Genomic DNA, 27505 nt, shown 5'->3' with positions numbered 1-27505 from the left:
CTATAAATATCCTATTTATTTTTTTTTATCAGCGTTTATTTGTATGGCATTAAATTAGCCCTGACACGCAAATCTCTTTTGAATATACAACAGTATGAATACAGGGAAGTCAGTTGAAGCCCGCCTTGGTGATAATATCTATCCAGTGTCGACGCCGAAGAGAAACGACTCGAAGAAAGGAGCCCTGAAAAGGTAGCTTCACAGTTAGCTCGTTGTCAGCTAACTTTACCCTAGCCGACAGCAAAGCTGACTGTACTTGTTCGCTTACGTTTAATAAAACGTACACTTTTTATCACTTTAAAATGGTGTATATCGTAATTTATTTACGCTGTTATTAATTGCAACCAAGACTTTCTGAAACGGTTTGTCCTGTACGTCAGCGTTTAGTGTAACGTTGTCGAGACAATACATCTAGTTACGTAGTTTGTGTAATGTTAAATATGATCTTTGTGTAATGTTAAATATGATCTTTGTGTAATGTTAAATATGCTTAATGTTAAATATGATCTTTGTGTAATGTTACATATGATCTTTGTGTAATGTTACATATGATCTTTGTGTAATGTTACATATGATCTTTGTGTAATGTTACATATGATCTTTGTGTAATGTTACATGATCTTTGTGTAATGTTACATATGATCTTTGTGTAATGTTAAATATGATCTTTGTGTAATGTTACATGATCTTTGTGTAATGTTACACATGATCTTTGTGTAATGTTACATATGATCTTTGTGTAATGTTACACATGATCTTTGTGTAATGTTACATGATCTTTGTGTAATGTTACACATGATCTTTGTGTAATGTTACATATGATCTTTGTGTAATGTTACATATGATCTTTGTGTAATGTTACATGATCTTTGTGTAATGTTACATATGATCTTTGTGTAATGTTAAATATGATCTTTGTGTAATGTTACATGATCTTTGTGTAATGTTACATATGATCTTTGTGTAATGTTACACATGATCTTTGTGTAATGTTACATATGATCTTTGTGTAATGTTAAATATGATCTTTGTGTAATGTTACATGATCTTTGTGTAATGTTACATATGATCTTTGTGTAATGTTACATATGATCTTTGTGTAATGTTACACATGATCTTTGTGTAATGTTAAATATGATCTTTGTGTAATGTTACATATGATCTTTGTGTAATGTTACACATGATCTTTGTGTAATGTTAAATATGATCTTTGTGTAATGTTACACATGATCTTTGTGTAATGTTAAATATGATCTTTGTGTAATGTTAAATATGCTCAGGGATGTCGGTATTTTAGCAGAGGAAGTGATTTTTGCCTTTTTTTTAACATTTTTATAGAAAGACCTTTGATCAAGTTAGAAATCATTGATTATTTGGCAGGTTTTCAACTAATATCTTTGAACCATTGATCAATGACTACAAGCGAAATGTCTGTGGTTTATCAAACGATCTGATTTTCACCCCCAGGCAGTTCATCTGGTTGTGCCATTTGTTCCGTTTAAATTGTTCATCTTTATTCATTTGTGAAATATTAGTTTTTGCAGTGCTCGTCACAACATCAATAGCTTCTATCTTAAAAACAAACACAAGATCGTGAAAAAGCCAGAGAGGTATCTGAATGATGCTTTTGTTTGATTATTGTTTAGCCTCAACTTGCAAAAAATTTGTTAAATGTTACTCGTTGTATATCTGTTGACGGTAAGTTATCAGTAAAGTCATCTTAAACATACTATCAACAATTTCTTGTAAAATATGTCCAGTATTTAACATTGTTCTCTTCCCTTTTACTGCAGAACTCCATTCTCAAAGTTCAGGAAAGTCCACACCCACTTCAGGTCACCTGTAAGTAGCCCCCCCCCCCCCTGTCTGTAACACACATTAAATCTTGTATGTCATGCCACACATGCAATCCACTCTAATGGTTGTTGTTTTTTCACCTCACAGCTTCAAGTAACTGAGAGTGCTAAACTTAGCCCGGCTGAGGAGGTGGCAGAGCTAGAGAGGAGAAAAGAGCAGCTGGATACAGAGATAGCACAGCTGGAGGCTGAGTGAGTACAGCTGTGTTTGTGTTCCTGTACTTATGTCTTTGAGGTCCAACTTGAATGGTAGTGATAAGTCAGTGTCAGGGAAACGGTGGTGATAATCCCTGTAAATAATGTCCCTAAATACCCACAGTTGTGTATTCTTTTCAGCACATAGATTTTTGTCAGTATTAATGTAATCTAATTCGCCTTTTTTTTTTTTTTTTTTTTTTTTTTTTAGATGTTTATATTTCTGTCTGCATCTGTATAGGAACATTTGCACAAATCTTCTGGATGAGAGAGAGACTGGTTTTGTGTTTGTTTTTTCAGGGGATGCAGAGTAGAGGAGCTGGAGCATCATATTGATATGTTGCATGAATACAATGACATCAAGGACATCGGACAGTCTCTTCTGGGTCGTATTGGTAAGTTAAATTCAGACATTTCACTTCACTGCTTTATAGTAACATTTAAAATAGCACAATAGTCGCCAAAACTTGTTGAATTTACAATGACAAGATCAAGCTTTTTTTTTCAAGTGTTTGTATATCTAGCTACATAAATTTGACAACAATACAACAACTGATTGTTAATCGAGATCACATGCCTTGAAAAAAAGCCACTTATATCACTAAATACCAGGAAGGTAACAATCAGGTTCAGAGGAGTTGGTGCTTCCTCTATTATAAAAATCACAATTAAATTGTATCACAGCAACCTGATTCAACTCAATGTATTTCATTGAGTACTTATGTTAATAATGCTGTATCAAATTAGTAGTGTTAAATGCAGCCTTGTTCCTACCGCCTCCCGTTGCAGACATCGCATGCTGTTGTGCTGCTTTTGTTTTCCATTTTAACATACTTTCCCGTTGCACACATTTAACTGCACATATGCCACATTGCATTGTAGACTTCTGCATCCTGCCACAAATTGTGCTCTCCATTTCTGACACCCGTGCGACGGTTGCCATATAACACAGGTTCAAGGCGAAATAACTATAGCTGATAAATATCAGTTTAAAAAATGCCTTGATCAGCCCCAATAGCGCTCTTTGAGACAAATTATCTTCGAGCAATAATTTACACTAGTCTGGAACCCATACTGACGCACAGATTTTTCTGACAAGGCTCCTGCATGCATGTATGACAAATCTGGTTATATTGAATTTACTAAAACTAGTTAGATCAGTGGGGGTGGCACAGTGGTGCAGTGGTTAGCATTGTCGCCTCACAGCAAGAAGGTTCTGGCTTCAAACCTTGGCCGAGGGCCTTTCTGTTTGGAGTTTGCTTGTTCTCCCTGTGTTTCCTCCCACCGTCCAAAGACATGCATGTCAGGTTAATTGGTGATTTGAAAATTGCCTTTAGGTGTGAATGAGAGCATGGATGGTCTTTGTTTCTGTCTGTCTCTACGTGTTGGCCCTGTGATGGACTGGCGACCCGTCCAGGGTGTATCCTGCCTTTGCCAAAGTGTGCTGGGACAGGCTCCAACCCCCTCTTGACCCTGTTCGGGATACAGCGGGTATAGATAATGGATGGATGGATAGTTGCTGTGCAGTGTTTTGAATACACATTCATCCTGAGCCTTTTTGGCTCGATTCATTTAAGCCTTCTGCAATCTTGATCTCCTATAACCTTTTCTATTTATGAGATCGGTATGATGAATTTTATGTCATTCTGACTCTAGTGCATAGTCACATTGAGACTGATTGTAATATTTCTGCCAAATGGACTGTGGTGTGTGAAATCAACATGTATCCCTGCAGTATACAGACATCGAAATACCTGACTCATCTGCTGATTGTGGCAGTTATTTTGAGTTTTAGAGGATGTGTCTGTGTCACAGCGATGACAGGAAGTCCAGTTGCTTGAAGTTCATTTGGACTATTTCTCAGGAAACTATCCGTGCCCAAAAAATAAGTGTCACAACATGACATCTGATCAAAACTGTCTGAATGAGTTGTCTGTCAATGTGACTCATTTTACCATCTTTTTGCTCATTTATTATAAGGCAGAGTGTGAACCCTGACCAGACAATGAGACATACAACAGAATGTCTTTTTCTGGTGTGACTTGGACCAAAGAAAACAAACGACATGAAGGTGTTATCATGGCCTGAAAACTACCTCAATGATTAATATTAATGTAACAATAGACACCCTTTAAAAACAAGACAAGACAACATGACAGCAGTAGATTTTCTGTAAGATCATAGTATAAACAGACTTTGTTGTGACCTTCTTATTTCTTATACCTAATAGTTAAGTCCGATTAAAACATTTTAAGTAAGAAGGCTGACTTTGTAGAAAATGAATGGTAACAAACTCATCAAACCTGATATGCAGCCATAGGTTATAGGACACGTGAACTGAAAGTAACAGACTTTGCTTGGACAAATTCGAATGTGAATAGACGTGTGTGTATATACTGTGGATTAAAGTTGTTCTACAGGCAACCGCTAGAGGGCAACAGAGAGTTGTGTCTCTGTTTTACTTGTACTGCTGTATCAAAAGCCAAGGCAAGTCTTTCACCTTAGACAGCATTTAATCCCACGACACTGAATATGTTTGCATTTGGATTGCATTGGTCTGTCTATTAAATATCCAAACACAATAGATTAGCTCTTTATATAAAAATGTAATTGGTTGAAGCATCTCTTATATTAGAGCTGGCCACTTAGGTTCCCACCTTAATACACCAGGCACTGAATGTCTTTAAATTTCTAGTCATATGTTGGCTAATTTTGATGGGCATTGATGTTTAGGCATATGATGCAACTACATGGAATTGAGGAAGTGGGGAAAAGTTCATATTGGTCGGAAAGTTTTTGGTGAATCGTGGCAAAGTACTATTATGGTCATGACTTTTTACCTACATGCATGTGCTTGTGTGTGCTGTGTTAAAATCCGCACACTCCATCCCACTATAGTTTACTGATGTTTGTTGAAAATGTACACGGATACCTACAGTATACATCTAATGTCAATTATTTTGTTGTTACTACAGTAGTCTGTGTTGAAAAACTGAGTAATCTCCCATGTCAAATCTGAGTTGTGAGTTAGAAGCTTGCGACCTCTTTAAATTCTCTCTCAGTACAGTGGAGAGTCGAGAGGATAATGACCTCTTGGTGGACAGAGGTGGCATTTCCCCTTTGACACAATGGCAGTCTTTCACATCACTGACACGCTTCCACACAATTACAATCTCTGTCTATGTCTATAGATATATGCATACACTCACACGTGCACACGCAGTTAAATACAAACACACGCTATCTTTTTTTCCCTCCTCCCCTTCGTGCTCTCTCAAACACACACTTTCACAAAGAGTCTACACTTAAACACTGAGTTGCTGTTGTACTGTATGCTGTTATTCTGAGAGGGAGGTGATGGGTGGGCAGGCTGTGGACTGAGAGAGGAGCGAAGAGAAGAGATGCCCTGCATTGCCCTCTAAAGACAATTGTCTCTTTGTATCTGACCATGTCTGTCTGTCTGTCTGTCAGTCAGTCAGGGTCATTGTCACTTAAAAATGTCTTTTTTTTGCCAGGAAAGTCTTTAGAATATTCATATTTCTGCCACCTAAGAGCCATTTCCGTTTCACTAATGAGAAATATGCTCTGAAACAGAGTTTGTGTTTAGTAGTCACATCGTATAAGGCAGTCATGTCTATATAGATCTTATTGATTAATCTTACCTTGTCAACAATGGGTGAAGAAGAGGTTCAATATAAGAATAGTGTGTTTGTATGTAAATTTTCATAGATTGAATTTAGATAAACACAGTAGTTTTTGGCTTTACTCTAAAGTTATTATTGTTAATTGTTCCCAGCAGACTCTACTGTTTATAATCAGCAGTGGTACAATCATTTCTAAAATGAAATTTCAGTAAAAAACAACAGATGGGATAAAGGTAATTTTCAAACAAATCTCCCTTTCAAAGCCTTGGATTGTAATATACTAAGGCTTGAGTGTTGCCCCTCAGGCACAAAGATGATTGACAGTTTCATATCGGAAACAACTGAACCTCTCTGCAGCTCCAGGCCTTCAAACCTCCTTCAAACATCTGTATGCATACAAACACCTAGTGAATGGATAGAATTTTGCATCAGATAAAAGAAACGGTTGCATCAATTTTGTGCCGAGCGGTTGCATATTATAGTCGAGGCTCATAAGACGGCGAGGTGAAAACAGTGCTGTGCAAAGATTTTAGGCACTTTTGATGCTTTGCTTTTTATCCATCATGCAGTACCTTCAGGGAGTTATTTGGTTGGCTCCAGAGTTCATTTTGCAGGATGACAGGCCTACAGCCAGAGAGTGACAGTGACAAGAATAACAAGGAGTCCTGAAACCAATGTATCGTCCCCATAGAGTCCTGGTCGCAACATCACAGAGTCAGCCTGGGTGGACATGAAGAGACAGAAGACAATTTGTCAGCCGAAATCCACAGAAGAACTGTAGCAAGTTCTCATACATCCTTGGAACAGCCCTGCCTGCAAAGTGCATAGACAAAGTGTGCACATGTGTGCCTATGAGAATTGGTGCTGCTCACAAGGTGGTCCAACAGATATTGGTTCGATTGAAAGTTTTTCATGCACTCCGTTTCATTTAATTGATAAATAACAACATGTGTTATATTTGAAATCATTTTCACATCAGGTTTATTGCCTAAAAATATTGCACATTTGAAAAAAAAAGTAGGTTATCAAACAAGAGAAATCTTCAAACAGTTGCTGCTTCTTTGCATGCTTGTCTTCTGCTTCATATCACTTATGGTTTAATATTGTGTGTCTTTGACAGTTGGTATAACTAATCAGTGCCAATTATGACAATTTATGATAAACATTTTTCTTTTGCAGACAAACTATTTAGCTGTTGATCCAAAAAATATATTTATTAACTGACGATAAAATGTAATAATTTTCAGCTCCGGTATCTTGCCTATATATGCATTCGTATTGTGTACTAACTCATGTTATAGCTTTTTCACCCCTGTATAGGAGAAGTAGGTCACGATCAGGCTGAAATCCGCACAGATCAGAATAGTTTGATTGCACACGAGACCAAGATCTAGCTAACTGGAATAATAGATGCAAAAAACTATGAAAAAAGGGGATTTTATATTGTAAAAGGGAATTAAAACAAGTATGGGGATGATCTAAGATGCACGATGTTTTTTGTTGTTGTTTGTTTAATTGAGTTTTACTGCTATTGTGTAAAATGTTTTCACCAGTACAGCCTCATGTTTAAAGTGATTCTGTTTTTTTGGGGGACTGTGAAGTTGGTCTGTTCAGTGTTTTGTGGATTGTTTGAAAAGTAGACTAGAGAGAGTTGACCTTGTAATCCGTCTGTGTCTTGCAGCTGCTCTGAGGGGGACCACCACACGAGATCTCTACACACACTTTGGTCTGGAACTGGATGACTGAAAAAAGATAAGAATGAAAATACAGTGGTGAGAATGGTCCCACAGACCAGGGGGAGAGGGGTCAAGTCAAGGGACCATAGAACTTTTCCATTGTATGGATTTGGGCAAAAGATGTCACTGAAAGAACTGTGTGTCTCTTTCAGGGAGAGGTTTGCCCATTTTCTTGGTTTTCTTTTCACCTTTTTCTGTAAACAGAGTTTGATGAGCAGCATTGATAAAAAAAAAAAAGTGGGGAATGAGGTTAGTCTCGCATGCAGGCATGATATTTAAAACAGGCTTGCTATTGAAACCTTTAACTTAAGGCAATTGAGAATGTACAAATTTGTATACAGCTTTTTTTCCCCAGCCTACCGGAAACCCAGCACAACTCAACAGAGCTGCAAGGTAGCGGTGGTTGTGCAAGAATGTGAATGCTATTAAGGGCATGACTGTGAGAGGACTTGCTTTGCTCTAACATTTGAGCTTACCTAAATAGAGTTGATATAAAAGTGTGCATGAATGTGGGTGCATGGATGTCAGATATTTCTCAAACTTGAGTTTGTTATTTACAGAAAAGAGAATACTGGAGTGTCAAAGAGTAAAATAAAATGTACTCGCTCCAAGTATAGTATTCTTTGTACTCTGACAGTAACATGTAATAAATAAGGCACTTAGTATCTGTAGCTGAATAATGTCAACAGATATGAAGACACACTGTCATATTTTGATGTTCACGTCACATCCTCTGAAAAAAATCTAGGAAATAAATCTGAATCATGGTGTGACTGCTAAAAATAGATGCCATTTAGTTTATCTCAACAGTCAGCACTTTCACAACACATTTCAACCCAAAATATCCTGTGTTATCCAAACAGCTATTGTTGTAACATCCCACATGTAAATCCCACCCATTTAAAAAAAAAAAAAAACTTGTAGGGAGTAAAAAGAGATTTCGCAAGTGTCACACACTGACAGTTCCCTGCATGTCTCTATAGCACCGTCTAAAAGTTTAACTAAAAATAAGTTTGAAATCCTCATTGTATGCACTGTGCATAAAACATAGGCAAGAAGGATCATATAACGGGTGTGTCCTAATCTTTCAGAGAACCACTGACAATGTGTCTTCTGTAAATGATATAGGCGGAGGAGTTACTCAACCCTGATGAGACTAAGGTATAACGTTGTTGTCGAGTGTGTGCGTCTGAACTGGCATCTATTTTCCCGTATCAAATCTTGTGAGTGAGTGCACTTTTTCTTTTTAATGCAGGTCAAAGTTTATCATTTTGTCTTATCCTGATTATTGCATCACGTAGCATTAATTTACTATCTCGCACACTGGAGTCATTGTAATAAATGCCGTTTCATCTGGTTTGATCATATAGCAGATGATACAGTATGATAAACTCTGATCAAGGTGCAGGATTTGAGTGTACAAATCTGAACTTGTCTCTGATTGTTTGGTATTATTGCAGATAAAGACAACTATTTAAAAATTGGTACTTGTAACATGTTTGTAAGCAATTCCAAATAAGCGTGTCCCCATTAATCAAGGGTCTTTTAGACCACTGGGGAAGTAATCTCCATTGACCTGCACCAGTGATTTAGACTTAGACTTTATTAATCCCACCGTGGGGAAATTTAGTAAAAACCTTCAGCAATTTGTCATAGACCTTTGGTAAGCTATCCTGGTTTTGCAATGTGCTTCATGCCATGTCAGTGTTGCAATGAGCATTGTGTAAAATGTCAGCCTCCTTGTGTTACTCTCTTCTTATTATAGGCTAAAAGATACGTCTTTGCTTAAAGTTGCAGCAATCCGCCAAGAAATTGTCAAAATTGACCCGACATGAAATTGTTTTACAGCCACTTTGTTTGGCATATTTCTTGAAACACTTAAAATAATCAGTCCTGTGTTGCACCTCAGTCAGACATTTGTTTGTGTAAGCTAGATCTACATTGGAGTGTACAGCCAGCCTGCAACTAGAGCTTCTTAAATCATTTAATTAGCTGCTGGAGCTTTAATTAGAGTGAAACCCGCAGGTTGGTGGATAATGAGTTCCAGTTTTTCATAGTAGATCCTGGGACCCCACTGGAGTGTGACAGGGTAGTCATAGCTGTTGTATGAAAACCCATCCTTCCTCATTCCTCGCTCTTTCGCTGGTCCCCTCTATTGACAGACGAGTGTTTTAAAAGACATTTTTGTGTGATCGCAGCGGAGTAATGAATGCACGTGGTAAGGCGGACTCTCTCGTCAGAGGCAGGGCTCATTTTACGCCAGAAGGCGCCTTGTCACTACCGGGTGGAAACTGCTGTGCGCGCATGCTGGCCTCGCAGTCTATCGGCAAACAGGCAGGGCCGCGCCGCATTTCCTCTTGTCAAGTGCCGCAAACCCCGCCCCGGCCGGATGGGATGTGTAAAGAATTGCTTGCCTCGATTGGCCCTGGCACCCGTCCGTCAAGCGCTTATTCCTGATTCACTGATTTGACGCCGACGGCAGTGGGCGGGCACAACTAAGAAAATTATAAGGTCATTTGAATTACGCCTGTTAGTGAGCTTATCGGATACAATAAACCCGGGGACGTCGTAAATGATCGTGACAATGAACGGATGATGATCGTGGGGTCAAAGTCGACGCGCGCTGCCAGGTGATTTTGGAGGAGCAGCAGCAGCAGCAGCAGCAGCAGGTCGCTGTGCTATTAACACCAGGAGGGGATCCCTGTGCTTGTGGCTGTCTGCGTTTCTGCGAGTCTCTTGTCAAGCCGAGGAGCGGTGGTGACGAGCGGAGGGAGCGACCAGGCTAGCCTATAAGCCGATCAAGGTGGAATCGCACACAACGAGTTTCACGTTTTTGGATTTGTGCGCACCTGCATGCTGTGACGGTGTGAACGAGGTGCAAGGTATGTAAGCAAAAACCCGGTTATTCCGGCCGCAGCCCGAAAGCCCCCGCGATGTTCAACTTGGCGGATTGGTCAGGTTTATTATCCGCTAGAAGAAAGGGAGAGAGCCCGGCAATGACTCTGTTGTCCTTTGACAACCTTGTGAGCGATTAACATACTAACGGGACTGGAGAGGGTTGCGCGACAATTTAATTTCAGTTCAGCCCAAGGACCATGAATGGTAAATGATGCGACGCAGACGGCATGATTCTTCATACTGAAAGGGGCTGCTTCTACAGTCGCTGTCCATCCGCTTCCTTTAAGCCGATGCGCACAATACGCTGCGCATCCCGCTTCCCCGGCGCGCATGTTACCTTTGATAACCTCCATCATGTTAGCACGATAAATATTGTCCAACCGGCTTGCAATTTTAAGGCCCCGTCTGGAGCGCACATGGCATGCCCATTGAGGTGTAGTCTTACCAACAGTGGGTTGAGCCTTTCTCTATCATTGTCATATCCTCTACCGCAATATGATTTTAAATTTCCGGGTTTAGCAGCAGCGAATGATGAAGCGCTTTTTTTTTTTTCTTCCTGTGAAGTGGCTACTGCGCTCAATGCCGTTATTTCCCCTGATGTGTGACATCCTACCACGTCGATCCGTCGGACATTAAGAATAATGTAATCGCCCTCACAGAGGCTGGTCTATGCTTTAGCAGTACAGTTATTGAATTAGCATGATCAGGCCATCATCACCATTACAGCCACATTGCAGGGAGGCAGAGCACTTAATATCTAATCAGTATCTTGACTCCAGGAAACAAGGCTGTCATAAAACAGGCCCGTTGTTTCACAATGTTAAGCAGAAATGACAATTCTGCAATGCTTTTCTGTTGCAAAAGCAAATAAATAGGTAATAAGCAGACATGTAAACCTATCGTTTAGTGTTTAGGGTCAGCTTTCAAGCTATCAAATGGCACCGGCCACCAACGTGGACATGTGCTGTCTTTTGTTGCTCTCTGCTGTTGCTGCAGAATAGTTGCTTTGAATTAGGGTTTCCCTAAGGTCTCTGTAGTCCTGGGCTTTTTTTTCATCTTCAAGAGCAAAGGCTCTTTTCAGCTTTACCAATTCTATTCATGTCAAAATCGTATATAGCTACTCCTATGTGCTGTTTATTTACAATGTTTAAATATGTGCATTTTTTTTTTTTTTTTTTTTTTTTTACATGAGCATGGCTACATACTGTAGAGTGTATGACTCTAGTTTTACTGTGCTATTTCATATTAGTAACCTTTCACCCCAATCAGTCTACCAGAGCTGAGTTACTGTATTAAAACGGGTACAGGATGTGTAAAAAAATATCGTAGCAGATAACATTCCTAAGTTGTTTGCTTGAATATCACTGGGATGATGCATATTCAAGACCTCCTTTGCTGGCTCAAACCAGATGTGATCTTTCACCGAGTGAACCGATGTTTGGTGTGAAATGTTTGATTAGTAGTCAGCTTGTCGCCCATTATCTTTAACTATTTATATATGTGTGCATTCTTTCAGGATGATGCGTCTAACATGTTGCACAGCCCTGCTGTTTGTGTTGAGGCTGTTGGTGGGCTTGTCTTGGTACCAAGTTCTTCCGGCCATTCTGATCTTCTACTTGGGAAGCGGAGGATGGAGTTTTCTGCATATTTTTGCCAAAACAATTGGCAGAGACTTACAGTAAGTATGGGGACGTTTTGCATTCTCCAAATGTAGAAAATGTACAGAATCTGACCACTTTTCATTCTCCTCAAAGCACAGACATGTTATGGCTGTTAATTATAATATTTTGTTTCTAGTTATAATTTTCAACCAGGTATGTCCTGTCTACCAAAATATAGTTTTGTCTGAGTATTTTGACAGTGACAAATTTTCAAATGGTTTGGCTCTGCACTTTCAAAACATTGTAACTCAAGTGAAACAGTGACTCTGAGAGTAAAGTGGTTAACCTAGGCTCAAATTTGGTTTAAGAATGTTAACATCCGGATTGTTCAAAGAGTATAAGAACCGGTGCCGTTGTCATGATTTCACCGCTCTGTTTAACTGAGGCAATCATAGCTACTTTTTGTTTATAAGGGACTTTGATTCCTACACTGTTCAGTCAATTTGGGTGCACGACCAGCTAAAAGATGGTTGTATTCATCCAGAAGAAGAGCTAGACACAAAGAAACATCAGTCTGACATTTGGACAGTTTATTTTGCCAAATAGTCTCCATGAAAATTGAACCATACATCATTTCAACATAAGAAAAGCATGACTAGATTTGTTCCTGTCTGTGTTTAGTCTTCTGGCAAGGGTTTTAGGGTAAATAGTGCAGGGCTGTAAATATTAATTATCATTTATTCCTCTCTCGGTGGAATCATATGTAATGAAACAATGCTATGATAATAGTGATGCACAGTAATGACGTCAATGTTAATTCCTAAAATTATGCAACTGCCCAACATTCACATAAACTATAATCTATTCAATTCACTTTCAATTAAATTTGATTAGGACATGCTTGTAAAACAATTATCATTCATAAAAACACAGACAGCAAGAAAATCTGAATAAATAGCGTGACATTTTTAGTCTCATTGCGCTCTATGAAGACATAATTACGAGAGTGATTATGGTTTGTTTTAGCTCTATGTCCACTGGTGGAACACGAGCAGGTAAAGTCCTTTCACAACTAAAGGCCTGCAAATATGTAGACATCTTTGAAAGCAGCTTTGAGGAACTCGCCACACAACCTGTGGTTCTTCTTCAAAAGGCCTTGTTTTAGAGATTAGTGCTAGCAGCCGGCCGGATATTCCTGCTGTACATGTTTCAAAACAGGTATCTTAAAATATTTCAGAGAAAGAAAAATAGAGATGATCAGGTTAAGGGCACTTAAAGCCAATATTTACACTTGGAGGCAGTTATTGTAATGGGTTTGTGCTAACTTACTTTTTTCCTCAGTAGCTTTAGTAATGGTAAAACAGGAAGTTGTTACAGTTTTCAAGGCTGTATTTTGAAGACATTTTGTTGATTTTTCATGAAATAAGTGTATGCAATAACTAAGGTTTCTTACTCTTTTGACACATTACTACCTCGGCTTCAAATGCATATAGCTCTTAAGTATGGTTCAGATACTGCTGTTGATTTTTGTATTGTCAATATCTGAGCTGTCAGAAATGTACTCTATTTGACCCTGACAACGCATACACCATTTCCACAGTGACTCATAAGTTGGTAATGTGGTTTGACAAAGTGTACGTTGGCAAACAAGCAAACTGTTATTTATGTATTATACCAGGTGAAGGCACAATGTGCTATGTAGAGCACAAGTTACTATTAAAGTTGCAGCCACAAAAACTTGAGAATAGGGTACAATATAAAACTTTAGCCATATGTAAAATAAAATGATAGTTATGCCCAGCAAGCTAAACTACTGAAACACAAAAGCTCAGTAGCATTTGGTGAGCACTGAAGAGATAACAGGAGTTTTTGCAAACTTTCCCCTGAGTGGGAATCAGGCTTTATGTAATACAGAGCTTTCTATAGTATCTATCAGTTTCTCATAGTCCTGTTGCAGCTTAATATAATTTGTACCCATATGAACAGTAAAACTATGGGCAGTTCAGTGGATGTCAGTAAGTGTAGGGGATGAGGGTAATTGAGGGGATTTTTGTAGTCCAGTGCTGTGTTCCCCATAAAAATCACTGTGGTTCACATCTTTGCTTTTGATCACTAAATCACCCTCCACTATTTGTGAGCCTGTCCCTGCATGTTACAGTGATTGTCAGTGGGATGTTTGGTAGGCGTACAGCATCTGCGTTTGCAACAATTGGTTGTAAATACGGTTTTGTTCTTATTGGTGCCAACATGAAACTCTCATCAACATCAGTAAAGAAACTAAATGCTAGTTTATTTATATACATTTTATTATAGATCTTCCTAAAAGTCCTGTTGCTAACAATAGGTCAGTGTGATTAGAAATGTAGCTGAAAGAAAGACATTAATTACATAGTGTAGTGTTCCTAAAGATCCTCTGTTGCAATAGAGATAACACCAAACAGATTTATGGTGGACAAATGAACCAGCTGTGCAACAATATATCATGTTTATCTGGACCAACATAAAACGAATCCCTTGTGTAATGATAAATATATTATCACCACCATAATATAACCATGAAGTATTCGTTTTCATGATATGTCTGTAATTATTCACCAGGAGACTGGTCACAATCTGAACCTCTGTACCATACGTGTAAAATAAAGCTGTTGTAATGTTTTATGTTGTGTATTGTTCAATATAAGTAATAGTTGTCAAATGTAGATATAGATGAGCTTGAAAATATTTTGCTTTCAAAGTTATTTTACTATGAATTGATATTCAAGTGGTTTTGCATGTTTTAGCCCTTTAGCTACAAATTATGCATGTTTGCTATTACTGCAAACATTATCCAAACATATCCTCAGAGCTTCCATGCATCCTCTGTGCAGTTCTGGTTTTCATACATTTAATTAAAGCGTAAAAAAAACCTACATTCAGAGCCTGAAACCCTACCTGAGATAAGTGCTGTAATTGTCACACATTCAATTGGCTTATAATTTTGCAAAGCTCACCGTATTGTTAAATGGTGACATAGTTGCACATGTAAATTGTAAACTTTGCTGCAGATGAAACATTTTCACCTCAATTCTTGTTAGGTCAACTTTCTGACCTATTGACACATGAATACAGAGATTCTGAGCAGCTATAACTTGGATGTCATCCTTGAAATCACCAAAACCAAGAATATGTCCACACAAAAAAAAAATCTTATCACAGTTGCAGTACCAACCAAAAACCTAAAAACAGCAATCATTCCAGGAGGAGTTAATTAAACTGCCCGTTATTCCCTTGTAATAATATTTTTTCTTGCTCTTTCAGTGCAGCAGGTGTGCTCTTGCGGGTGAAGATGAATGTCAGACGCCACCTCGGAGAGAAGAACACTATCCCCAAGATCTTTGCTGAAACAGTGCAGCGCCATGGAGACAAAACGGCGCTCATCTTCGAGGGGACGGGAGAGAGATGGACCTTCAGACAGTTGGACGAATACTCCAACAGAGTGGCTAACCTGCTGCTGGAACGGGGTTTCAAAGTAGGTCTATAAAACAAAATATTCCTTTAAAAATGGTGGAAAAAGAGGTGATTTCTCTTGCTTGTCAAAACGTTCACAAATGTTGTTTCCATCCAGAAGGAGACATGAAGGAGACATCGTTATTGACCACTTTGTAGGGAATGATACTAAATACAAGTGTACCTCTGTTAAACCGTTAATGGCAATCAGTTTGACAACATCTGATTTTTTTTGTTTGTCTCTTAAGGACGGTGATGTGGTGGCCCTCTTCATGGAGAACCGGTCCCAGTACGTGGGCCTCTGGTTGGGCATGGCTAAGATCGGAGTAGAGGCGGCTCTCATTAACTTCAATTTGAGACTAGAGGCCTTGGTCCACTGCGTCACCATCTCCAATGCCAAGGCTGTGGTTTTTGGTTCAGAGCTAACTGACGGTAAGAGCCAAGAGGATGATGGAGTTCAAGTTAGACGATCATCCTGAGGCCTCCGAATCTGTAACGGTATTCACTTGTGCTGATGAATGATGTTCTACCTCTGTAATGAGAGAGGTGAGCGGTGCAGGAAGAGCACAACAAAGGTCATAAAAGAGAAATGGGTTTAGGAGGAAGTGTCCCTTCAATATCAGTCAGTGGAGCTTTAAATGGCTGATGAATAGAAAGAACTGAAAGAGTAATGAAGAGGTATGTGGAGAAAAATCCCTTATCACCAATTTGCACTGTTCAAAGTCTCAGCTCTTCAGAGAAGAGCATTGCCTGATAAGTGATAAACTAAAATAGATAAGAGGGAGAAAGTCAGAGATGTATAGTACAATATTTGGCTAAAACTGTTTACATGGTACAGTAGTTTTATTATGTTACTATTTAAAATGCTTTTGAATCACATGTTTTTCATTAAATGTCTTGTATTACTAACGCATAAGTACAGCACATGAAATAATTACATATCTTTGTATTTTCCTCGTACTTTTTATCAACCTTGACGTTATATCTGAAATACTGACTAATAGAAAAGCAAATTACTTGCAATGATGTGTTCTCTTCCATCAATTTGGACATGATCACACGTGTGTTTGTATTGTTGTGGTGCAAATCACCTGTTACATTGTGAAATCTACTAGCTTGCAGTGTATTATTAAACATACCTTTTTATTGCTTAAACTCATAATACAAAACTTTAGCAGCTTACTAAAATGGTCTAACATAATTTATGGATCTATTTCATTCTCCTCATGGCCCTCTTTTGGGTCCCTGCCCATCTGAAAAGCCCTGATCTCAACAGCTATGGAGAGTGAGTAAGTTTAGAGCTGTTCGTCCTGGGATTGATGGAACAGCTTCTGTATTGGATCCTGGAGCTGTCGTGTGCTTTATGCCTTTAAGTAATTGGAAACGCACCCTCTCTGCTACAGAGTAGGCCAACATCAAGCCAGAAGCATTAGTACTGAGCCAGCATGACATAAAGCTTTTAAATTAAGATACACCATCTACTTTCAGGGGAAAATATGACCGCTGTTTAAATTTGTAGTTTACCTACCTGTTTGATTTGCTCACTGTCACACATTATTACTTTCTTTTTTGTCACACTCTACGTTCACTCTTTAGTTCATGAGGTTTCTCTTTTCCCTCTCACTCCACACGTCTCTCCAACTCCACAAGTTATTTTAACTCTTCCTGACGTGTTTTTTTGTTTGCCCCACACCCCTTTCATTTCCTCTTTTTTTGCTGATACAACATCTGTTTTTGCTTTATTATTGATTGAATTGTTCAAATTGCCCAAGTTTAATTTTATGCTTAAATGTTGCCGCACATGTACTCCTCATGCAGTGTGCGATTCATGCGTTTCTCTTGCTCTCACAGCGGTTTCTGAGGTCCACAGTTCAATGGGGAAGGCAGTGCAGATGTTTTGCTCTGGAGACTGGGAGCCCAAAAGAGTCCCACAGGGAACCGAGTGCCTCGAGCCCCTGCTGGCTGCTGCACCTTCTCACCTGCCCCGCCGGCCACAACGCTGCTTCACAGGTAAGAATGACATGCTCATCACATCTCTCATAAACAATACAAGTTTCCTAACGGTGTGTCTAGTTCCAAAAAGTTCATTTAAAGTGAGTTATTGATGATTCATTACCAGCAGTGTATGTTTGCTTTTCTAAGGCAGCCTGTATACAGTACATGACTCGAAGGGAGAAAAAACGGAATCCACAATATCCATAATCAAACCTTCTAAAACCACAAATTTGCCTCTGAGAGCATTACAATCACTGTAACATACAGTACTCTACATCCTTAGATAAAGAAAAACTTCGCCCACAGCACCAACATTCACTTAGCCCTTACCCAAATCAATATGAAAACTCCTACCTGCCCACACATTTTGTATAAACCACAACATGTAATAACTGACAGCTCACGGGCCGGTGCAGCAATATAACCTGGCACCTTCTGTTATGTTATATTGGTCAAATGTAGTGATCTGGACAGATTGCAACCAAAAAGCATCAGGATCAGAGCCATCAGGATGTAATTAGAGGTGAATAGAAGTGCCTGTGTTCACATACAGTAGTGTGTGTGTGTGTGTGTGTGTGTGTGTGTGTGTGTGTGTGTGTGTGTGTGTGTGTGTTAATGGGAACTGCTGCACTGAGTGGCTGCTTAGTCAGCTTTTTCCTATGGCCATCACAGAGCTGATTTGCTTGTGCCAAAAAACTCAGCAAAGGGTTTGAAGTGTTTACATTAATGGAGCTAACACTTAATCCGGCGGTGTAGCTGTATATCAGACCCTGACAGTATTTCTGATCTAGCTATGGTTAAAGTTTATTATGGATAAAACCAGTTTAGAGGAGGGACGCTAACTATAAAAAGTGGTCTACTGTAATGCCAGGGACCGCTCTGATTACGCGAACTATGAATACGTCAGGATGCAGAGTTTTGATCTGAAGAGGACCTCGCTGTCTAAACACTCGACCACTTTGTTTACAAACAGTATGGCACTGTAGCTTTGGAAGAATTATACTTAATTGCCAAATTTTTTGCAATCTCTAAAAAGGGAATGGACTTCATTCTGCCTCGATCCTTCACTGCTGGAACTGAGACAAAATGAGCTCGCAATCAAAACTGTGAATAGGCCTGTAGTTAAGGACCAAAGCCAAACATTTACACTCCTGCACAGCTAATCAGGAGGCATTCAGCTAAATGGTTATTTGAAAAAGGTAAGTTAAAACGGCGCATTCACTCTTATGCCCTCGAGCACGTGCTACAACCAGTCATAGGAAACTCTGCTGTTCACGTGTACATTATCTCACTTTCACTGTTCTATCCGTTTCAGATCGCCTGTTCTACATCTACACATCAGGAACCACTGGGATGCCTAAAGCTGCTATTGTTGTGCACAGCAGGTAGGAAGGAGGCGTGCAGCTAACAAACAGACACACAGGAACTACAGCTGCTCTCCTTGTTGATCATGTAGCTCTCGTGTAATACAAATACTGTTGGACAAGAATGTGAGAGAAATGAATATAACTTGCTTTGTTGTTGTTTTTTTAACGTATTTTACTTTTTTTTTTTCTCTCACCCTGCCCACACTGATTTTCAGGTACTACCGCATGGCAGCTTTGGTCTATTACGGCTTTAAGATGACATCAGATGATGTACTGTATGATTGCCTTCCGCTCTACCACTCTGCGGGTATGTATGTTTAAAGAATCTGCAGTTTGTTTGCTCAATGAATGAGTTGGTAAACACCTTCAGTTTCATCCTTGGTTTGATTTATTGTCACACAGAAGAAAGATTGAACCAAGCAGCATCAGTGAAACAAAGTTAGAGCGAACCAATATGCATCATTTAAGGATAGTATCTGTACTTTGTTGCTTGTCCACGTCAAATGTCTACTCTCTCTCGCTGGCAAGCATGCAGCTTCCCCTAATCAGCATGCAAAACACACCTGACTAGGGGAAGCTGTTGAGATCAAATTAGGTGAGTTGGGTCACCGATGTCAGCTCATGTTCCCACCACAAACAAACCCGATCCAGAATTGATTTGACCAGACCAAGATCACTTTTGCAAAAAGGTTGCAGTGGGATTTTGTTCCACACATTGTGATTTCTATGCTCAATTGTATGAAGTGGAAAATGACCCAGAGTCAAATTCAAATGAACTGAACCAATGAAGTTTGTTTTTTAATAGGTGTTTCCTTTTACAAGTTTAGTCACAAGCAAGTTTATCACAATCATAATCCACAAACCTTTTCACTTGGTGTGTTAAGAAAATGCCCTGACCTTATGTACACCAAATGTCTCTGCCAAAGAATTGCAAATATCTGTTATTTATCATTTTGTTTCTTTAAATTGTATGTATTTTTATGTCAAGGCTGGTACCCTGACACCTTATATTCTTTATCCACAGGAAACGTTGTGGGAGTGGGCCAGTGCTTAATACACGGCATGACTGTGGTCATCAGAAAGAAGTTCTCTGCCTCACGGTTCTGGGATGACTGTGTCAAATACAACTGCACTGTAAGAATAATAGATCGCAAGTCCGTCCCACAAATTTAGTTTATTGAGTAGCACAACACAATCTCGGTGTTGCTGAAAAGATTATTTCTGTAAATATAATTTCTATAAAAGATCATTTCAAGATTTTTATGTTTTCCCCCAGTTAAGCTCTTTGAATCCGTTTTGTTTACACTTGATATATCAAGTGTAAACAAGTCAGTAAGCAGTCTGTTCTTATCTCTGTTGTCTCATTACTTAACTGTTGTTTTTCTCATCACCGTGTTCCAGATTGTGCAGTACATTGGTGAGATCTGCCGGTATCTGCTGAACCAGCCAGTTCGGGACACTGAGCGACAGCATCCGGTACGCATGGCGCTGGGCAACGGCCTGCGCCAGTCCATATGGGAGGAATTCATGAACCGCTTCAATATTCCACAGATTGCAGAGTTCTACGGAGCCACAGAGTGCAACTGCAGCCTGGGCAACTTCGATAACAGGGTAGGAAAAAGTCCTGCAAAGAAGTGGTGATGATGCTTTGACCAAACATAATAGGGCTTATTGATGAAAGATTACTGGCAGAGATTTGTATGCCAGCCCAACAGTTTGGATTTGGCAACGTTGTAGTTAAATACCCTATTTGGAAATCTTTAAAGCTACTTAGCTCGTTTCCTTACTGCGCTTGTCTTGCCCTTTACGGGGAAGCACTGTTGTTATTACAAAACTGTCTTGTTTTCTCCGTATTGGTAGCTCCTCATTAATACAACACAACACAGGTCTGCCTCTCATTTTCCTCACCCCAGTGATCGCTTTGTGGTTGTTGATACTTTTTTTCTGTGCACTAGGTTGGAGCGTGCGGCTTCAACAGTCAGATTCTACCCTTCGTCTACCCCATCAGACTGGTGAGGGTTGACGAAGAGACCATGGAGCTCATTAGGGGACCTGACGGCGTCTGCATTCCCTGTAAACCTGGTGGGTTAACTGTATACACACGTCAAACATCAGTTTTACACTTGGTAATACACACCTCTGAAGGATACGCAGCTGCTTATGTGTTCTTATGCAAATAGATATGCTCGATTATTTCTGAACTGAGGCTGAACGTGGTGTCTGTACTTTTGGCCGCACTATTTCATGTGTTCTGAAAATAGGGTCATAGGCTCATTGAACACTCAACTGAAGTCTGCAACCCCTCAGAGAGAGTGTATCTACAGCACTGTCACATTATAATTCTGTGTTTTTATCTCATCCTAGGCGAGCCAGGCCAACTTGTCGGCAGGATTATTCAGAACGACCCTCTTCGTAGGTTTGATGGCTACGTCAACCAATCAGCAACCAGCAAGAAGATTGCTCAAAGTGTTTTCAAGAAGGGAGACAGTGCCTATCTCTCTGGTTAGAAACACACACACACACACACACACACACACACACTTGCATTGTTATTTACTGTAATCCATCCTGACTGAACAAGAAGAATGATGAATCGACTCCCTCTTCCCAGGTGATGTGTTGATCATGGATAAGTACGGCCACATGTTCTTCAAGGACCGAACAGGAGACACTTTCCGCTGGAAAGGAGAGAACGTCTCAACGACCGAGGTGGAAGGAATTCTGAGCAGGCTGCTCGACATGAAAGATGTAGTTGTTTATGGAGTGGAAGTGCCAGGTAACATCTTTTAATTCACATGTTTGAATAATTCTCATTTAAATTATGAAAGGAATATTTTTAAATATGTATAAAAAATATTCTCATTTTGATTTGGAGCTGTGCAAGTGTGCAGCCTTACTGGCATTGCAGATCACGTTCTTGCTCAAATTGCTTTGAAATTAACTTCAGATGGGTCCATGTCAGTTGCTTATTATTATTATTATTATTATTATTATTATTATTATTATTATTATTATTATGTGCAAGCTCGTCAGGTGGGTCCCCTTTGACCTCATCTCTTTGTGGCAAGTCCCCGAGAAAATACTTAATAGACATCAAAATATCTAACAACTTTGAAGAGATGTCACAGATGCCTCGGTCCATTGATAGATGATTTTCATATGAACTTGTGTGAACTAGATTTTCCATCAGGCCCTCTTCTGCAGCTTTAAGCTGTGCATAATGATCCTCAAGAGTTTATTTTTTAAGAAAAACGTGGGTCAAAATATGTATTTGTATTTATAAAGATGTTTTATATATATTTATATATATATAGGTAACCACTCACCTTATAGTCACTCTTGAAAGCTAAAGCTAAGAACAAAATACAGTGGGTGGACAACAAATATCATGATTTTGATGAGCACGTGTGCATGTCATTAACAGGTAACCTGCTGTGTGTATTGAAAAATGAATAGTTTACTGAGCAATAAATGCTTGACGAGAATCATACAGTCTTTAATACCACAGTAATTACAGCTGCAGTGTCTTGGCTTACTCTTGATCTGTTGTGACATTGAATGAATTATGGCATTTTGAATTGTCATCACATATAAAGCTGAGCTGTAGTCGAGGGTCCAGTGGTACTGAAGACAAATCACAGATGCCACTCCAGTCTGGTGATTAGATAACTTTATTAATCCGCAAGGGAGAAGCTAGTTTGGTTACTTGTGCACAGTAATTTTTTTTTTTATCACAATCCATCAGTAATGTATAAAAGTATAAATGATTTATAAATTAAATTCATTATCTGAAGTTACAGCATCTCTGAAGCTCCAACATAGACTGAAAGGGAGGAATATGAGTGAGAGACTGTGTGGAGACATAAGAAGGGTTCACAGAACTCTTGGCTTCATTGCAGGACCACAAGCAATTGTTAAACCTCAGTGGTTTCCAGAATTAATCCTCCGACTTGCCGCCTCTGTGTGCACAGGAGCAGAGGGAAAGGCTGGCATGGCAGCCATCGCTGATCCTTCTCACACCAGTGACCTGGAGAAGTTTGTGAAGGACATGGACAAGTCTCTCCCCGCCATACGCCAGACCTGTCTTCCTCCGCTTCCTTCCAGAGGTCAACAAGACGGGTAACCTGCTCTTTTAATTGCTCTCACTTTCCAAAATGTATTACTGTGGAGTTTAAAGAATATTTCAATTGCCTTTGACGGACCTCAGATTCTTAAAACCTTCTTAATTGCTCTTAATGTATTTTTTATCAGACAGATATGAGAGAATGTGATTCATTGTTTGGGAATTACTAAAAACTGTTTCATCCCACTGAGGAGCCAATGCATGACATGTAATCTTTCTAAACAAGCCCCGTTTCATTCAAGACATAAAACCAATTTTCCAAAAAAGTTGGGACACTGTATAAAATGTAAATTAAAAACAAAATGTGATGATTTGCAAATCATCTCAACCCATTTTAATTGGAAATAGACCAAAGACAACAAATCAAATGTTGAACCTGAAACTCTTATTTTTGTATCTTTTCTAATAATTGAAAACATGAAACATATTTTTCTTTGTTTACTCTTTTCTCATTACATAACTGCAGTTCTACTTAATTGATCTTCTATTGTATAAAAAAAAAAAGAGTGAAAATTGTTTTGTTTTTTTAAACTTGTGTGAGTACTTGTGTCCAAACTGGCTGCTACACTAGATTTTTATTTTTTTTTAAATGAATGCTTTCAATCAATAACACAGTTGTGTTTGACAATTTAAATGATTCCTGCGGTTTCCCAAAAGAATGACAGTGAAGACAGTTCTTCTAAAAAAACAAAAAACAGCAGATATTGTTTGACAAATTGAAATATCTATACACTGTCTTTGTGTGTCTGTTTCTCAGGAACGTTTAAGTTTCAGAAGACGGACTTGCGTCGGGACGGCTTTGACCCCAGTGCAGTGTCAGACAGACTGTACTTCCTGGATTCCAGCAGAGGGCGCTACGAGCAGCTGGACGAGGAGCTGTACCGCTCCATACTGTCAGGGAAACACAAATTGTGATGACCAGGCTGACCACAACATCGACACATGCACACATAAACAAACACACGTCAAATACAGAAAATAGACAATATTGTGTGGCCAGGATAGCAAAAGATTTTGTCCCCATACACACAAATACATACAAAATAGCCATACATGTTCAACGACCAAAACATTTACACACACACACACACATACATACATATATACACACACACACACACACACACACACACACACACACACACGCGCGCGCGCATACATATTGAATTTCCACTTTGCTCTTTAAAATCCCTAAAAAACAGACTTATGCACGGCACACTCATAAACACACGCACCACTCCATCCACCGCTCCTGAAATCTCCTCAGCTACTCCTCTCGCTACCTCAGCAAACACAGAGAGAGGCACAAACCCAGTAACCAGGTCTATTTGGTAACTTGAAACCACCCGTCATGGCCACACATTCCCCCGCCCACACAGCCCTCAAACACTGTCAACCCTGGTTGTTTCGCTGGCAAGGGACGAGGAGTTCAGGCTGCCTGGCATCCAGAGTGCAAAAACTTGAAACTACAGATCAACACGGACTTAAAGGATGCCAATGAGGAACATGGATTCAGAACCATTAACGGTGTGGGACAACAGAGGGACCTACGTGGACCTAAACTATCTCTCTGTTCCTTGTTATTTAGTGAGATTGTTTTGTGAACGACTGGAGCCTCTACTGTCGACCTAACCTGCACAATTAGCCGGGAGTGACAAACCTGTACTGTGGCTGCACCTGTCCTCTATCAGAGGTTAAGTTTATCTTTGAACGCTCCGGTCTCCTCAATCTCATTTTCGACGCCGTTTCTCTACGGAGGATGAGATGACAATAAGGAGAGGACATCAAGGCTTTCTTTTTTTTCTTTTTAAGGGGAACAACATTAGGTTGTGAGGAAAGCCTTTGACATGTGACAAAATGAAGTTAATTCAGACCAGTGGTTGAAGCTGAGATATTTAAAAGTGCAATAGGGCTCCAGCATTTGCAGTGCAATAAATCAGCCACACCACATAAGAGCTGATTTAAAAACAAAAATTTAAAAAAAAAAGCTTTGTATTTAAATATTTTTGCATCATACCAAATATATTTAAGTTGAAGTGTTTACATATTTAACAAAATATGGACATTTTAAGTATTTATGTTGCTTTAAAAGCGTTCTTTTGTTGTGGTATAAATGTATCAGGTTTTTTTTTTTCTGCTTTATGTTTATCCAAATCTGCGCTTCATAAGTTCTTGGAGTCCTTCGAAAACAAAGCTGTAGAATGCATTTTATATCAGCTGCTGGACCACAAAACAATGTGATCTGACCGATTCAACCCTGGACTAGAACCCGTTTCCTCAAACAGGACTTGTTCGCATACCGAGCTCGTCTGACTGCGTGGCCATATTGTGCAGGTTTTGTCCGAAGCGGTAGACTTTCCCTATCTTAGGGTGTGTGTGTGTGTGTGTATTCTTCTTACATGAAGAGGACTTGACTGAAGACAGAAAAGCACCAAATCGCCTGATCAGCGAGGACTTGTGTTTTCGATCTGGTGCTAAAGAGGGATGTTCTGCCAGATTGAGGAAAGCTGAACGATCCAAAGATTCAAAGGCGGGAGTTAGGAATGCATCGAAATAGAGCGGTAGAAGAAGAGAAAACATGCTTTGTCATTAGTGTTGTTGTCTGTTTTTTGAAGTAGCTGTCATCAGAGCTTGTAGCAGCATGAATGAGCATCATCATCATCCACAAGCAGAGCACTGTGCCTTACTGTGAGTTCACCTCCCAGATTCACAGGCCCTGGCCCACACATAGTGTCTCGTACATTTCCCCCCCCCTTCCCCCCCCCCCCCCCCCCCCCCCCCCCCGTGTCGGACTTCGTCTTTTACTTTCACTCCTCTCATTCAGCTTCTGTCTTCCATGATCTCCTTTTTTTTTTTTTTTTTTTTTTTTTGGTCTCCAATTTGGGAGACTCCACAGCAGCCCAGCGACTGGCGCCTTCATCCTGCCAGGTGCAGGGAGAGTCTATGTCTCAGTGGGCTGCTGTCAGACCATCTACAGGGACTCCACCCTACTCGTCTCTTTGTCTTTGAGTTGCTTCTGGTCTTTTATTCGGTCCTATCTTTCACTTTAATTTGTCCTCTAGCTTTCTTATTTGCTGCGTGTTTCCTACTTGGGTTGTCGTGTAGGTTACCCAAGCTTCCATTTTCCCAAAACGTAAACTTTAAGCCTTTGTCACATTTCTGCCAAGCACCCAAATCCTTTCCATTCATCCATTTCCTCCCTCTTTCTTCTCTCTTTCTGATCGTGGCCCTCCTTTCCCTTTTCAGCAGGCATCTCTGTTTGATCCTCGCCGTTTCATTTTTGCGTCTGCTTCATCTCGTTGTGCTCACTGAATCAGACGATGGTAAAAAAAAAAAAAAAAAAAAAACACGTTACATTTACGTTCGGATATTTCTTAATTGGAGATTGTTAAGGGTTTCATTCAGTCGACTTTTGAGATAGTTCAGGAGGTCTGGTGACAAGAAGCTCTAACTACACTTTTAAGAATCGTTTGCTGTTGTGTGTCGTCTGCCATTACCCCGTGACTTCTTTTCTTGCAATTGACCACATCCTAAGTCGCCTACAGTACAGCGAAGCGGGCTGCTGCCAGCAGTGATTGTAAAAGTCATTTGAAGTCTGGCTGTAGTGAAGAGGACTTATTATTAGTAGTAGTAGTATTATTATTCATGACTTTTATTGTGGCTACACTTTGGCTACTGTTCTCCGAAGACTGATTATTAATACATTTAAACATCTTTTCTTAGTTCACATGTTGCACTGACTAACACGGTTGACATTGAATGGCCGCAGTCTGCTGACTGTATCAAAGTTGCTCTCACCTTTGTTTTCCCTGTTTTTTTTGGGGGGGGGGAAGACCAACAAAGCCAGTTGACAGGACTCGAGGTTTGTTCCTGCTTCCTCTGTCTCTCTCTCTCTCTCTCTCTTTCTCTCTCTCGCACACATTTATTTATTCTTTAATGATGAGTGTGAAATGTTCTCATGAATGTCTGAAAAGGAAATCGAGTGACGATGTTGTAAAGTGAAGTGTGATTTGTGGATCTTGGGGAACACAGTCCGGCTGTTATGATGCTTCTAACCGAGGGTTGCGTTTGTCAACCCTGACCACTAGGGGGCGTGTGACTAAACAGCCCCACAGAAGAGCACTCTGAAGAAGATGTTTCCATTTTCATATTTTTATTTTTTCTTTTTTAAACGAGTTTAAATTATTATTTTTAAAGAACTTTTAATTATACTTTGATTATTTCACTGCTATATGTGTTTGCTTTTGTTTTTCTCTGTGTGAAATCGTAGCTTTGTTGTTTTGTTATATAAAAAAAAAAAAAAAAAAAAAAAAAAAGGAGGATTCATGCATGAATGGAAGACAATCGAATGGCGGTTTGTTTTTGGCTTTTCATTTTTTGAAAGGCACTAGTAACCAGCCAGGGATCTGCCTTTTCAGGAAAAAAGAATGGTTGTAGACGTCGACACAGAGCTTGTTTGCATTTCCCAGTGAATAAATATTGACAGATAAAGAGAGACATACACAGGTTTCCATGCCATCATTTTATCATGCAGTCGTTAGAAGATCAAACTGCTACAACTACTGTACATGTAATTGATGAAAATTAAATCTCGCAATGCA

At 39.5% G+C, this 27505-nt stretch overlaps 2 protein-coding genes across 2 annotated transcripts; both read left to right on the top strand.

Moving 5' to 3' along the window:
• Positions 1-94: 94 nt before the first annotated feature.
• On the top strand, positions 95-7089 carry swi5 (SWI5 homologous recombination repair protein). Its single transcript, XM_069160323.1, has 5 exons — positions 95-192; positions 1794-1842; positions 1945-2048; positions 2352-2446; positions 7016-7089. The coding sequence occupies exons 1-5, from the start codon at positions 95-97 to the stop codon at positions 7087-7089; spliced, it is 420 nt and encodes a 139-aa protein (XP_069016424.1).
• On the top strand, positions 2356-27505 carry slc27a4 (solute carrier family 27 member 4). Its single transcript, XM_069163553.1, is given in 16 exon segments — positions 2356-2446; positions 7377-7467; positions 11846-12007; positions 15231-15441; positions 15668-15851; positions 17271-17429; positions 18730-18799; positions 18997-19088; positions 19806-19915; positions 20183-20392; positions 20737-20863; positions 21146-21283; positions 21393-21557; positions 22753-22844; positions 22846-22900; positions 23662-27505. Coding segments are annotated over 15 exon segments (1947 nt in total). The 5' UTR covers positions 2356-2446; positions 7377-7453; the 3' UTR covers positions 23820-27505.

This window comes from Embiotoca jacksoni, unplaced genomic scaffold (genome assembly GCF_022577435.1).
Source record: "Embiotoca jacksoni isolate LCO1_2020_lvr unplaced genomic scaffold, fEmbJac1.0.p SCAF_10, whole genome shotgun sequence".
Lineage (NCBI taxonomy): Eukaryota > Metazoa > Chordata > Actinopteri > Embiotocidae > Embiotoca > Embiotoca jacksoni.
Note: the sequence above shows the minus strand (reverse complement) of the source record. Positions and strands in the feature narration are given on the sequence as shown.